Here is a 13,942-nt window from a genome sequence, read left to right as displayed (position 1 = left end):
TGAATTAATGAATAAGTTAAAGAAACTTCTAACCGGCAGAGTGGTTGGTGAGTTCCAAACTTAACAGATTTTAATTTCGATACTTTGTCGCTTGGGAGGGAAAAACAGGGTTACTTTGATACGACAAGGCCACGAAACCGGCGACGCTTAGTTTAAAATTACGATACGATGATAATTAAAATATTATTGGTTAATAGTTGTCGATGGCGGGCGTAGTCTTCGGCTGCGTGAAAAGCCGTCCAAAGCCCCAAAGACACTACACCGAGTCAACGCCATCTATTTTAAGCTTTAAAAATACAAAAAGGAGCCAGCGCCGTCCATTTTAAAAAAAATGTATTATTTTCTATGGAAGCGAAATACCGGGATAAAAAATAGCCTATGTGATAATCCAGGACATGGACTATCTGTGAACATCTAAATCCGTTCAGCTGTTTTTGTGTTTACTTCTGACAAACATCCAAATAAGTATTTTCACAAAGTTTCGCTTGGGTTTCTACTGAAGAACTTCAAAGTTGATTTTCTGGAAAGTTGTCTGTTTTTTATTTCAAGTGTTGTTTAAGTGAATCCCATTACTACTTGTTCCCTGTTTGTTAATTGCAAACTTTCTTGATTATTGGGTGCCCAATAAATCCTATTCTTCATTATACAACTGCAAAGCATCTCTGGCACGTGGGAATTGGTGAATAGTGGTGAGTAGTTACCATGACGTGGCTCGGTTGCACGTTTCTACATTTTTGCCAAATAATATTTCCATGTGTAGAAAATGCTAAAAAACCATTTCGTGCCTCTTAACAAAAAATTTACCAATTTTTTTTTTATTTGTTCCATAATGAATCGGCTATGGTCAAGGGCCATGCTGCCAAATAATAAGTAATTAAACCACATTGCTTTATACATAATAATAAACAGATATATGTATATGATATACGCATAGTAGTATGTTTTACTTGGATACAAACATAGAGTTGTAGTTTCCCTTTCTAACAGACTCGAAATGCAAGCATCAGTGAGCTTATTTTATAGAGCATAAATTGCAATCTCGAACAACATTTTTTATATCATAGAATCAAACCTCGCCGCTAAGCCCAAAGACGTTGATTTTTGATTCTATGATCACAAAATAATGCTAAAAAAATTAGCTCTGCCTTTTTCGAGGCCTTAGTCCCCGAGGTCCCAAGCAGGTTACAGGCGCCTTATCAGGCCGTACATAAATCTCAGATAAAGTGCCTCACACACGATAGCTCGGCAAAATACATCGAGGTCACACTATCTGCTCGCTCTTATAAATCGCTATGAGGTGCCGCAAACTAAGCACCAGGATTTAAGATTTCAAATACCTACGCTACAAAATAAGGCAGGAATCAAAGTTCTGTTTGATTTCTCAAAAATGTCTTAAAATACGATTTTTATATTTACTTCGTGGTAAATAAGTGTTAAGTGAAGAAATAAGCTTTGAATTAAATGTAGAAAGGCTTCCAATATAAATGTTTGCGTCATATCCTAATATTTGTTAACAAGATCTTCGTTAATACGATACAAAACTTATATCTCACTAGCTGACCCGAGACGTTGTCCTGTCTTAACTATGTATGCACGCGCGCATTCTGTCGATCGCTGATAGTTATTTCAAACCACTGACAGTGTCGTATTCCGGGATCCTTCTGTGTATACCCAGTTTCAACAGACCGGGATAATTGTGTGACTGCTAAGGAGTAATCATTTCTCGTCAGTCGACATTATATTGAACCCTACTCTACTTACCATCAGGTCCAGTAGGCTAACTTTGTCGTACACGTACAAAAAAATTAAATGAATACAAACCTAGCTAGATTTTATTCGCAGCTGGAGAGCGGACGTCCAACAGGCGTTGCAGACAGCTCGAACGAGCCGGATCAACTGGCCCGCGCCCATCAATGAGCTATTGTTTGAAGCCATGACATAACGTGCTCTCGATTGGTTGCACGTTTCCCGGCCACAAATGGGTTAGAAATTGGGTAGTATGAAATAAAAAATATATTTCCAGTACTCGTTGTAGTGAAAAGCGTCGATAGCCTAGTTAAGTGTGGAACGTACTGCCGAGAATTTCCACAGGTTTAAATCACAAGGGTACACACCTCTTACTTTTCTAAATATTATGTGTGTATTCTTTATGAGTTATCACGTGCTTTAACTTTAAAAATCGTGAAGAAATCTGCATACTTGGGAAGTTCTTTTTAAGAATTTTGAGGGTGTATGACGTCTACCAATCCACACTTGACCACCGTGGTGGATTAAAGTTTATTCCCTCTCAATAGTAGCAGAGGCCCGTGCCCAGCAGTGGGACAGTATATAATACAGCGTGGATAGAGCTATTCATATTACTCATTGTAGTATGAAGTTTATCAATTTCAAAAATATAAAGTGATAGTTTTGCTGTTACATTTTGTGTTCTTAGACGGATTGTAAAAGGCCTCCATCCTGCGTCATTCCACCTTAATTTATGTCGATCTAATAACTTAAATACCTACCTCTTGATGTTTAGTTGACTAAACGCAGTCGTAATCACTTACCATATATACAAGGTACTTTTTAACAACATTTTTATATTTGAATTAAAACTATTTAGCACATTCATTCGCGATTTATAAATTATAATGTTCTCCCGACGTTTCGAAGACTTTGCAGCCTTCCTGGTCACGGGGCGGAAACGTCGGGAAAAATTATATGTAAAAAACCGCAATAAAATCCGTAAAATAGTTTTATTTTAATGTCTAACATTCGGTTTATTTTTTTATAAAATTGAAAAGAGCAAATGATCACTTAAGATAAGGTTTTGTGATGGTAAGTAGTATGAGTTCACCAACCATAAACACCTTCAATACTAATTGAAATAAACATCATGGATCCGCTAACCATAAAAGAAATAAAATATATATCAAGAAAATGATTGACGATCCATAAATCTCGTTATAAGAATACAATGTAAATCAAAACCATGTCAATATTGTTAGTAGAGACTAGAGGGTATAGGACGTCGGTCACGTGACCGCCCCGGGCTTTTGTATGCAAATCCAATATCCATTCGATTAGCCCACGATTGTGGAGGCTGTGTCTTAGCTTGTAGGTGTATCTACATAGGGAAATTAATCTGTTAGATCTTGTAGTTAGATCAGTAATACAATAGCTTCTGTAATTAATAGTGAACCTAGTTTTGTTTTTATACTTGCATTTTGCAATTAGTATGTTAAGTTTTATTAGATAGGAATGTTGATTTTGAAACAAAAAATCGGTCTCCGATTAAGATTATATTAGGTTATACATGCAACTGGCCTTTATGGGAAGATTACGAAGTCGATTTTTTTAATATAGTTAATTAATGAAAGTATGCACCATTGTTATCTATGCACTTTAGCTATTTCATAGGGATTTAATTAATTCCTTAACTAAAAAAAACCATAGAGGTAAGAATCAATAAACTCTCTAAAGGCTTAGGTAAAAATGGTGTATAATTTGATTAATTTTATAATTTAATATTAATTAATTTACAAAAAAATCAACTTTGCATTCCTTCCATACAAAACGCCAATTTTATATGTAAGGATCTAATATATACTTGTACAATAATATCAGTCCTGTAATATATACTGTCCCACTGTTGGGCACGGGCCTCCTACTACTACTACTGAGAGGGATTAGGCCTTAGTCCACCACGCTGGGCTAGTGCGGATTGGTTAATATACTTGTATACCTAACTGTATAGCTCAGTCAGAGTTTCTGAACTGGTCCGTGAACAAAGTTAAACTATTAATATTTCCATCGTCTCGGTAATCCAGCTCTCTGTAATATTAACAGTTCCAATCGATTGCATTCGTTTGTGTCGTTCCAATTTGTTTTTGGTTTTGTTTCATATTGTATTTCAACGGGATTGTTTTACTCGCTGTGGAATTGCTTTGTTCGTGTTTTGGGTGAAGTTTTTTTAATCATTTTCTTTATTGATGCTAATTGGTGTATATTTACATATCTTTTGTCTCTACTGCCTCGGATTGACTGGTAGAGAATGCCCATAATATTGAGCATGAAGTATAAGGATCTGGTTCACAATTTCCAAATAAATCTCGTCACATAAAAGTGTCCGACAAATACAAAAGTCACGCTCTAAACTAAGCTCTTAATAAAGTAATAAAATGAGTACTATCTACATTCGCTGTATAAATCAAATGAATTACTTGTAAAACAGCCTTAAAATATTAAACTATGTCAAGGATATTTGATGATAGTAAAAATCATGATAATATTAAGATGGAGTAACATCCAACTATATTATGATAGTATTCCACGCATACTAGGTAATAATAATAATGTAAATTTCTCCAAATTACAGGTACATAATTGTTCATTGATTCATTAACAGATTTTTTTGCTTAATGCACAAATAATGTTTTGATACAACATTTTGTATTTTGTTATAAATATATGTGGACAAAAACAGAGATTGTAGCAAAAGTAATTTTGTGCTTCGGGAATGTCGGCTTAAATTTGCTGTAATTTAACATTTCCTTATATTCCGAATGGTTTAGAATTAGTTTGTTAGTTGTGATGATCATGTGAGTTGGAGTCATCGACATATATGTACTACGTACTAGATTTGACGTTCCGAACATTCACTGTGTTCGACTAAATTGAACTGTCATCCATTCAAACTGATTTTAATATACGTCAATGGCTGTAGTTGATATGTAACGCCTATACTAAGATAGATAGCACTAACATGATTATGTGATAATAGTTCTACTGCTATAACTTCCTTAGCGACCACGGTGTAAATAATAATAATATCAGCCCTGTATTATATACTTGCCCACTGCTGAGCACGGGCCTCCTCTACTGCTGAGAGGGATTAGGCCTTAGTCCACCACGCTGGCCTAGTGCGGATTGGTAGACTTCACACACCTTCGAAATTCCTACAGAGGAACTTCTCAGATGTGCAGGTTTCCTCACGATGTTTTCCTTCACCGTTAAAGCGAACGATAAATTCACAAAGAATACACACATGATTTTTTAGAAAAGTCAGAGGTGTGTGCCCTTGGGATTTGAACCTGCGGACATTCGTCTCGGCAGACCGTTCCATACCCAACTAGGCTATCGTCGCTTTTTTACCGCGGTGTAATCTCGATAAATATTAAAAGTGAATCGATTGCATTCGTTTGTGACATTTCAATTTGTTTCTCCGTGCGTCGCGGTTATTTCATGTTGAAAATGCTGGACTTTTCTGCTAGATACGTGGGAATGTTGTTTTGGAATATTAGGTCATATAAACTACATAAAAAGACATGCTATGCGTTTTCTTATGTATCTGCGAGGCTCTGTGAGTGTTTGTGCAAAAAGGTAGGCGAGATGATTACTGGGCATTATGAAACTACATCATTTTATATCACACCCTTAGAACTAAGACGACCTAACTCAACAAAAGACGATTTGTGGGAAACAAAAAAGTTTTGAAAACAATATAAAAGGCAATGAAATGGTCGCGGTGAATTGAGAATCTTTTTCTATTCTTTAATTTTGTATTTTTCTTATCATAAGGTTATAGAGCATGTCGTTCGTCGGCCGTTTTACAACAAAATCAGAAAAATATACATTTTGAGTTAGATCACTTTAGTTCTAAGGAGGAGTGTGGTCTACAACTCTAATTTTGAAGCGATGTGGCTTTTTCATCATTCAGATGTAAATTAGTAGTAAACATAACCAAACGGTAAAATTATACACAAAAGCGTTCCAACGAATCATTTAAATCAACAAACTACGTCTAAAAAAAGACGTAATTTTACGGCCATTAAGGGATGTAGCAACTTTAATTAATAATAATATCAGCCCTATACACTGTCCCACTGCTGGGCACGGGCCTCCTCTACTACTAAGAAGGATTAGGCCTTAGTCCCTCACGCTGGCCTAGTACGGATTGATAGACTTTAAACTCAACTCTTGTTAATTAACTTTAATTTGACGACACTGTATTTAACATCAAATAATGCACACTAAGAATAAAAACTCAATATTAATTCAAAACATATTTTAATAACACAAAGGCGATAACATTAAAATAAATAAACATTTAAGCACTTAAAGAGTATAAATATTTACAAAGTAGAATTCGTTTACTTGATGGCACCTAATTAAATTAAAAAACATTTTAAGAAAATTCTTCTGAGATTTCTATTAGGGGCCATGTCCATCGACATTACACGCAGCGGTATTCATGAATTAACTAAATGAATCATAGATGTACTGCATGTTTAAAATTAAAGTAACGATTAGGGCTGAAAATGAAAATCTTAAAAATATTTTTAGAAATTATAAATAATTGATGGCTTTTAATCGTCCCAAAAGTATATAAACACCGTACAAAATATATTCGTGGATCCATTAACACACAAGCACATCGATTAACAATGTAATCATACATAAGTTAGGAGTTAGGAGAGGTTTGTAATCCATACATAAGTAAGGAGAGACTAAACACCGGCGCTGCCCGAACCGCTGTCGCGGTCAGCATGAACAGAGTTGCCTAGTTTTGCCTTTTTAATTTCACAACGTTTAAAAATAATAGATATGTAGATCAGACAATAAACAGATATTTATTTATAAGTTTAAAGGCGTAGATATACGAAAATTTCAGAATTTATAAATTATCATCCAAAATCACATAATACATTAGCAAAGCCTTTTGAAGCTTAAACTAGAATGTAGAAATATAAACGCCGCGATATACTCGCACGTGGAAATGGCCCCTAATTTCCGTAACGAGTCTAAGCATACGCTTAAATTATTTTCTATAATAGTAACAAGGAATTTTATATTTAATGTTCTGTACCGTTTACACGATGTTTTGGCTTTAGAAATTTTATGCTGACTTTAAATGACATAGAGTTCAAAATACTTTAAACGAAAATTTAATTTATAAAAAAAGTCTTTTCTTTTTTGTTTAACACTTCTGTTACTTTAAAACCTTTTTATCTTGAACTTGACAGTATTATCTACCAACACAAGGTCCAAGATTCGATTTCAAACTAATCCTATTGACTAAGAATCACAAGGCAGCTGGGTGTACCTGAGACACACTCCGATATTCTCTTCAGGATTTCGCTTTATAGTTGGGGGTCCGAAATGCACGGACACTGCAAAGGGCGTTACAGAGGTCTCCACTCTGCATTGCTCGTGTTGGCCGGGGCAGAACGTGTTCCCGCAGTGGTGGGGGTCGCACACCCCTGTGCCATAGGAACTCTGAAAAAAACGGTACATTTATAGCAAGATATTATGTAGACTGCCTGAATGGCGTAGTTGTATTACGGTACGACTGCAGTGTTGAGGTCTAAGGTTCGATCCCTGGGTCAGGCAGTGATATGAGGTTTTTCCACTCAGTATTGGCCTGGAGTCTCGCATTTGTGCCCGATATGGCGATAGGCTCGCCTCCTATCACATTATAGGACGGAATACGCACGACAGAAAGTGTGTGCATCAGTTGCGCCCACGCCTATTCTTTTCAAGACAAAAAGCGTTAGTATGTGTGTATTATGTAAACACAGCATCCAGAGAATAACTACTTCTAAAAAAAACACAAATTTGAATAAGCGAAGGTCATATATAATGTTTGAGCTTCTGTAACTTCGCCGTCGTGAGAAAGTTATTCCCGGGCTAAAGTCCCGCTATATATTTCCCGGGATGGAAAGTACCCTATACCTTCCCAGGAACTATATACCATACCAAATTTCATCGAAATTCGCTGCGTACATTTTGAGATCATCGCATTCAGACAGACAGACGCGGGACTTTGTTTTATAATATGTAAGGATACTAAAACAATTATTACAAGATGTTTTGCATCTGCAGGTGATATTAAAATACATTTATTTTATGACAAATAAAATGAAGCAACAACCAAAAACCAAGATAGACAAATAATTGTTGGCGATGTTTACAATATCGGCGAAACCCTTTGAATAAATAAAATAAAATGCTTTATTCATCACGTAAGCGAACATAGTTGCACTTATGATAAGTCAAGGTACATGAGTATACTGAATTATTACTTAGATAAAGTCGCTTATATAAACTAAAGACAATTTATGTTGGACATAGAATAAATGAACGACCATAAAGTTAAGAAAGAAGCCAGCTCGGGCTGATGAGTCATTCGCTTCACACCATCCTAAAAATGATTAAAAACATTACAATTTTAACCATTACATTTATCAAGTCCATCCATAATTTCATATAACCAAAGCGAATACGTTTCCAAATTTGCATAAAACAGAGTCCACGTCCCGTTCTGCAGTTCAAACTAGCTATACAAACACTCCCGAGCCATTTACCTCACCGGCGCGGGTATTGACACAAAGACTTACTCTGTACCACCCCGCTGTCTCCAAAGCGTTTCGGCAAACTAACACCCCAATTTGTACTTTAGAGGTTGGTTTAGACTGTATTATAGCTCTATGGCAGTAACTAGTATAATAGTAGTAGCTTTAGGAGAGGCCTATGTTCAGCAGTGGACAATTGTAGGCTGATGATAATGATAGTAGCTCCAGGTTTTCTAAAGGGAACCCGGTCTGCAAATCGTCCTAATGATTAGACTTTACATATATTAGGAAAGGGAAGTCGGCAGGAATCAGATTATGGACCCTTGGAGCTTCTCGGTGGTGTAACGTATTGAGCGCTGTACGACTGTCGTGCTGTGGTGTCTGGTCAGATTCCCGGGTCGGTCAAAGTGGGTTTTGTGTTCAGTATCAGCTCGGAGTATGGAGTTTGTCCCTCATATGACTAGTTTCGCTCTCTATTCCGTCATGGGAATACACGGGCGGAAAGTGGATGCACCAGTGGCTCTATGTCTTACAGCGGTTAAATACTGTCATCTTACTTTCTCGTTCATCGCGCCTGAATGATCGTGAGTGTGCTGCCGAGCTTGTAGGAAAAGAATAGTGATGAGGCAATGCAGTGTGGTTTCTGAAATTTTGTGATAATTTATTAAATAATTGACTTCAAGAGACTGCGAACTCATTCTTAATAGATCGGATCGTCAACAGCTAAACATGTAAACTTTGTACTGTAAAATGTAGGTAAATACAGTACTTAAATAATACGTATAAGTACTATGACTTTTCGACGAACAACACCTCAGTCCGCCCCGTCATCATGAAGGATGCAGTCTTTGAAACGTCGGGAGAAAAAATTTTTTTTAAAAACCATAATTAAATCCTAGGTTAATTTGAATAACTAATACAAAACTATTGCAACATGTTACAAAGATGCCAGTAAGTACAAACTAATTAAACTACCCACAGTCCGGGCTAATGTAGTGTAGTCCAAACACTGTTATCGACTAACAGTTGGATTAGTTGGTAATGTTCAATGGATAGACAGTTGTACAAGTTTTAAGAACTTTCTCGAACAAAACTTGTATTGCCAAGATTTTCCGATATTGTGCTGGTGTTAGCGTATTCAAGCCATGCAACAAATATCATTTTGCAAAATAAATCGTATGCCTTATAAGTTAACAAATTGTGTTGAGCAAATTATTTGCGATATATGCCGCTTAATTTGATTTTTATATTTGCACGACAATCTATAATATCTATAATAGAATCTCGACTAACGAGAGATGATTACCCCTCAGCAGTCGACACAATTGTGCCGGCCTCTTGGAACCGGGTATACACAGGCTAATCTCGGAACGCGACACACTTACGTGGGCTACTATGGCAGGTTAATATAATTAGCCATTGCCAAACAACATTCTTTGGTCTGAGAAGGGCTACCATTTCGTTTTGCGTCCAATACTGCCACCATATTATTTTAAAAGATTAACACTACAGATAGATCAAGATTAACTATAATGTCCTTCCTTCATCAGCTTTTATGGTATCAACATCTAGATCGGTGCAGATATTTAACACTCATCGACAATTAGTTCAATCCAAAATGTTTTCGAATACAACTAGCTCGTTCTCAACTACCCTCGATTTGCAGAACTTTTGCAGTTTCGAAACATACAGTGTAACTTGATTACTGGAGTTGGATTAGGATCCGTAAATAATCAACTTAATTCTGTGTTTATCCGTGCGGTTTCCAAACTTATACTATTACTTACTTTTCAAGTAGAATGGGTTTAAGGCGATACCATTAGCATATTAACGTATTGGTTTGGGGCACCAAACACTCAGGGCACTGAGCTATTTTTCTAACACTTTCACACACAACAAAGAGAGAGATTCGAATCCGTATGCCAGTATTTTAATCATACGATCATCAATCTCAACGCCTCCGGGATGGTGTGATTTTTAAGGCAATTTAAGAAACTGAATTTAAAGCGATGAAGTTTTCTTCTTTCTAATTGATCCTTTTAGTTGAGCGTACGGCCGGTACTACGCCCCTGCGAACTACCAACCAGGCGATGGGTTTGCATTATGTGTACGTCTTCATAATCACATACAATCAATTGCACATTATAGATATTGAAGAAAAACTAATACGTGGGATCTTAATTAGCCAAAACAGTTTTTAGGATTTTTGTCTGTCTGTCTTAATGTTCGTACACGCATCACATCAAAACTACTGCATGTAATTAAATGCAGTCTTCACTGATATATTTCTAGAAGTATAACTTAAATCCTCCATTTTATCCCTGAAAAACTTTATCACGCAAGTCGCGAGCAATAGCTAGTGTTATATAAAACTAAATGAACTCACCGACACAAAGTACTCGTTCTCGCACGGTATGGTGATCCTGTCCTGGCACCGCTGCCTCCCGTACCCCGAGAGCCCCACCCCGAAGTTCCCGTACCCGAAGTACCTGAAGGAGTCGTCGCCGTAGTGCTGCGCGTACGGCGACCAGCGAGCCCACGCGTTGCCATGGTAACGCGCCCCGCGGCCCCACCAGCTCTGCCCGCCCAACCAAGACCACATATAACTCCAGATCTGGATGTGGTTAGTGAGGTTAGTTCAGCTGGGATGGTTATGGTAGCAATAGTAATTATAAATAATTATTTGTATATCTATATATATAAAAATGAAGCCCTATTTCCCTTGGCCACGCCATCGTGCGTGAACGGCTGGACCGATTTCACTATTTTTTTTTGTGTTTGTTATTGTCGGGAGGAGGTTCTTATGAAAGAAAAAATTCAAAAAATTGCGCGTAAAATTAGAAAATTTAACGACGATATTAATTTTACATAACTGTCAGTGGTTTGAAATAACTGTCAGCGATCGACAGAATGCGCACGTGCATAGATAGTTCAGACTGGACAACGTTTGTCGGGTAAGCTAGTTTTTAATGATTTTTGAGAGCGAAACCACACAATGCATCAATATAGCAGGGTGCCGGTTCCGACCAGTTATCTAAGTGCAATAAGACCGATGAAACCAACATAACCGTACCACTAGCCCCCCATGTGGTGTGCTATCGCTAGCAACCGATAGCGCATTTTTGCCCAAAAAAAAAAGAAGAAAAAGGGAACTATCACTCAAGTTCCACTCAAACACAGCAACAATATATTTATAATTTAGTAACTTCTGTATCAGGAAATTTTAACAACCATATTGGCCTGTATTTTTATAAAGAATTCCAATATTAACAATTAAAAGGCCGGTTAACCGATGATCGCGTCGCGTGTTACCAGCGCTATACGAAACATTGTCGGTTTCCCCCGCATTATAAATTAATATTACGACCACAATTAATTACCCCACGCTCCCTCGAACACAAATGTTATAAGTACTTAAATATGTAGTCGTTTGTAAATATGATATTAATTTGATTCCTATCAGGGTTGATTTTTCAATGCCATTAAAATTTCACAAACAAAGTATCGATTAATTAAACTTAAATTTTCGTACGAATATAATTTTACATTTGTTTAAATTATATTTTATATAAGAATCATTTTATGATTGAAAAATCAGCCTTATAATTATAGTTTATTTTATTTATTTGTATAATATAAATAATAATTAAATTGTAAAATGAATTATGAAATTAATTAAACGCAGGCCATGAACAATAATTAAATAACATGATAAATTTTATTTAATGAATGCATCGTTCAATAAATATAATTATTCATTTAAAATCACTCTTATTAAGATATTGAATATGATTTGTTAATGTTTGAGTGTAGTATTTATTAAAGGATCTGCAGGGCTTAGTATTTCGCATGCCAGTTAGTACAATGTTAATATTTAATTAACATTAATTTGTAACGGCGCAGTGTTTTGTTAAGACGCCATATAATTATTAATATTCATAATATATTTATCTTTAAATTTCTATTTAAAAAACAGTTATAAATATAATATAAATTTGGTTCGGCACTACGATAAAAAAATTGGAATGTTATATTTATCACCGAAATAAATAGAGAATTGCTATGTTGTTTATTAAGACATTTTTTTAAAGTAACACATTAGCAAACTAATTAGTATAACTCTTTATAATTATAAAGATAATAGTTCAGTATTTTTTCTACTATTTAAAATCTTAATACTCAGTCATAACTCTCAGTAGCGTAGTTTACCATATTTCTTACTATTTACTAAATATTTAGTGATAACTAACAGACATTGCACAGTTTAAATCTAAAACACAAAATTCTAGGCACTCATCCCCTTATTCATAGACGTTATTTATAAGGACGGAGCATTGCTGTGATAATAAGTCTGTTTCTCAGTGCTGACGGCATGGCAGCCTTCGCAATGCGTAGAGACAGGGCCGTTATGATTGGCTAATATTGAAATACAACTTGAATTTAGTTGGCTGTCAGATAAACAACGCTAAACAAAGAGCAAGCTGTCAGATAAACAATGCTGTGAAACAGACTTGTTATCACAGCAATGCTCCGTCCTTATAAATAACGTCTATGAATAAAGGGGTAATTCCCTATAGACATTAACATTATTTGGACATTAACCCTTTGTTGTAAGTAATTGGTATATATGTTCTGAGTTATTTATACAATTAAGTAAAAAGATATGTTATTGATACGAGTGTTTATTTCAGAGTAAGTAACTAACCAAATAAAACAACAAGATTCAAATATCTATAAAAATAAAAGACATAAAAAATAATAATCACAACAAAAGTTACATTCTACAACACCCTTAAAGAAATATTCATCGGAATCAGTATTAAATCTCTTACCCTAGACAGCATGACGGGTCCTTCGTCTTCCGACGGCGTCTCGATTTGAGGATCCATCCCAGAGCCGTCATCGTCACTCGGCTCGTCGGAAACTGGGTTCATTACCGGTTGTGTGACTAAAACATACGTATGTTGAGATGAAGAGGTGGCATCAGTCAGTGTGGTACACAATATAATTATACAGTGCCATCCATGAGTTGAAGTTATACGCTAGGCTTGTGATTCCCTTACATTACATCCAACAAAAAAGAACCTTACAGTGAGGTAACTAACATGTGACCGGTGACCTTCTATAACTGCACCCATGCATGGCCCTATACTTAACCATGGTCATTTTTGAAAGAAAGAAAATATTTATTGGTAACAAGCAAAATTACGTAATAATTAACAAAAAACAAAAATACTTAAATCTATTTGCTCGTCACAAAAGCGACCCCAGCTCAGCATATGCTGATAAAAAAACCAGCGCTGATCTTCCGCTGGGCCGTTTTGTGACGTCACGGGCGCGCAAGGCATAAACAGTGAAAAATAACTAATCATTTTGCGCCCTTAGTCTAAGTCAGGGCATCACCCTAGTAACATCATGAGTGGCATAAAGTGCGGAAGTGATACAGAGTGATCAAGAGAGAGATCGTATTCCGTATTCGTGGTATGGAAGGTGGAATATCTTCATAACTTCACTATATATACAGGCTTGCTTTCAAAAAATTTAGTATCATTGTAAATAGATATTGAATTATGCAAAGGTGCCAAACACCACCGCATGCCTTTGAA

The 13,942-nt window shown here is 36.0% G+C and overlaps 1 protein-coding gene across 2 annotated transcripts in view; it reads right to left on the bottom strand.

Moving 5' to 3' along the window:
• Positions 1–6,034: 6,034 nt before the first annotated feature.
• LOC115441818 overlaps positions 6,035–13,942 on the bottom strand; it is a 44,172-nt gene continuing 36,264 nt past the window's right edge. The window contains exons 7-9 of one of the 2 annotated variants that reach the window (XM_030166732.2): positions 13,169–13,284; positions 10,723–10,950; positions 6,035–7,260 (exon numbers count right to left, since the gene is read on the bottom strand). In XM_030166732.2, the coding sequence (XP_030022592.2) occupies positions 7,060–7,260; positions 10,723–10,950; positions 13,169–13,284 (545 nt within the window). In that variant the 3' untranslated portion in view covers positions 6,035–7,059. The remainder of the gene's footprint in view (positions 7,261–10,722; positions 10,951–13,168; positions 13,285–13,942) is intronic. The other variant, XM_030166733.2, reaches the window with a different exon arrangement.

This window comes from Manduca sexta, chromosome 10, assembly GCF_014839805.1.
Source record: "Manduca sexta isolate Smith_Timp_Sample1 chromosome 10, JHU_Msex_v1.0, whole genome shotgun sequence".
Lineage (NCBI taxonomy): Eukaryota > Metazoa > Arthropoda > Insecta > Lepidoptera > Sphingidae > Manduca > Manduca sexta.
Note: the sequence above shows the minus strand (reverse complement) of the source record. Positions and strands in the feature narration are given on the sequence as shown.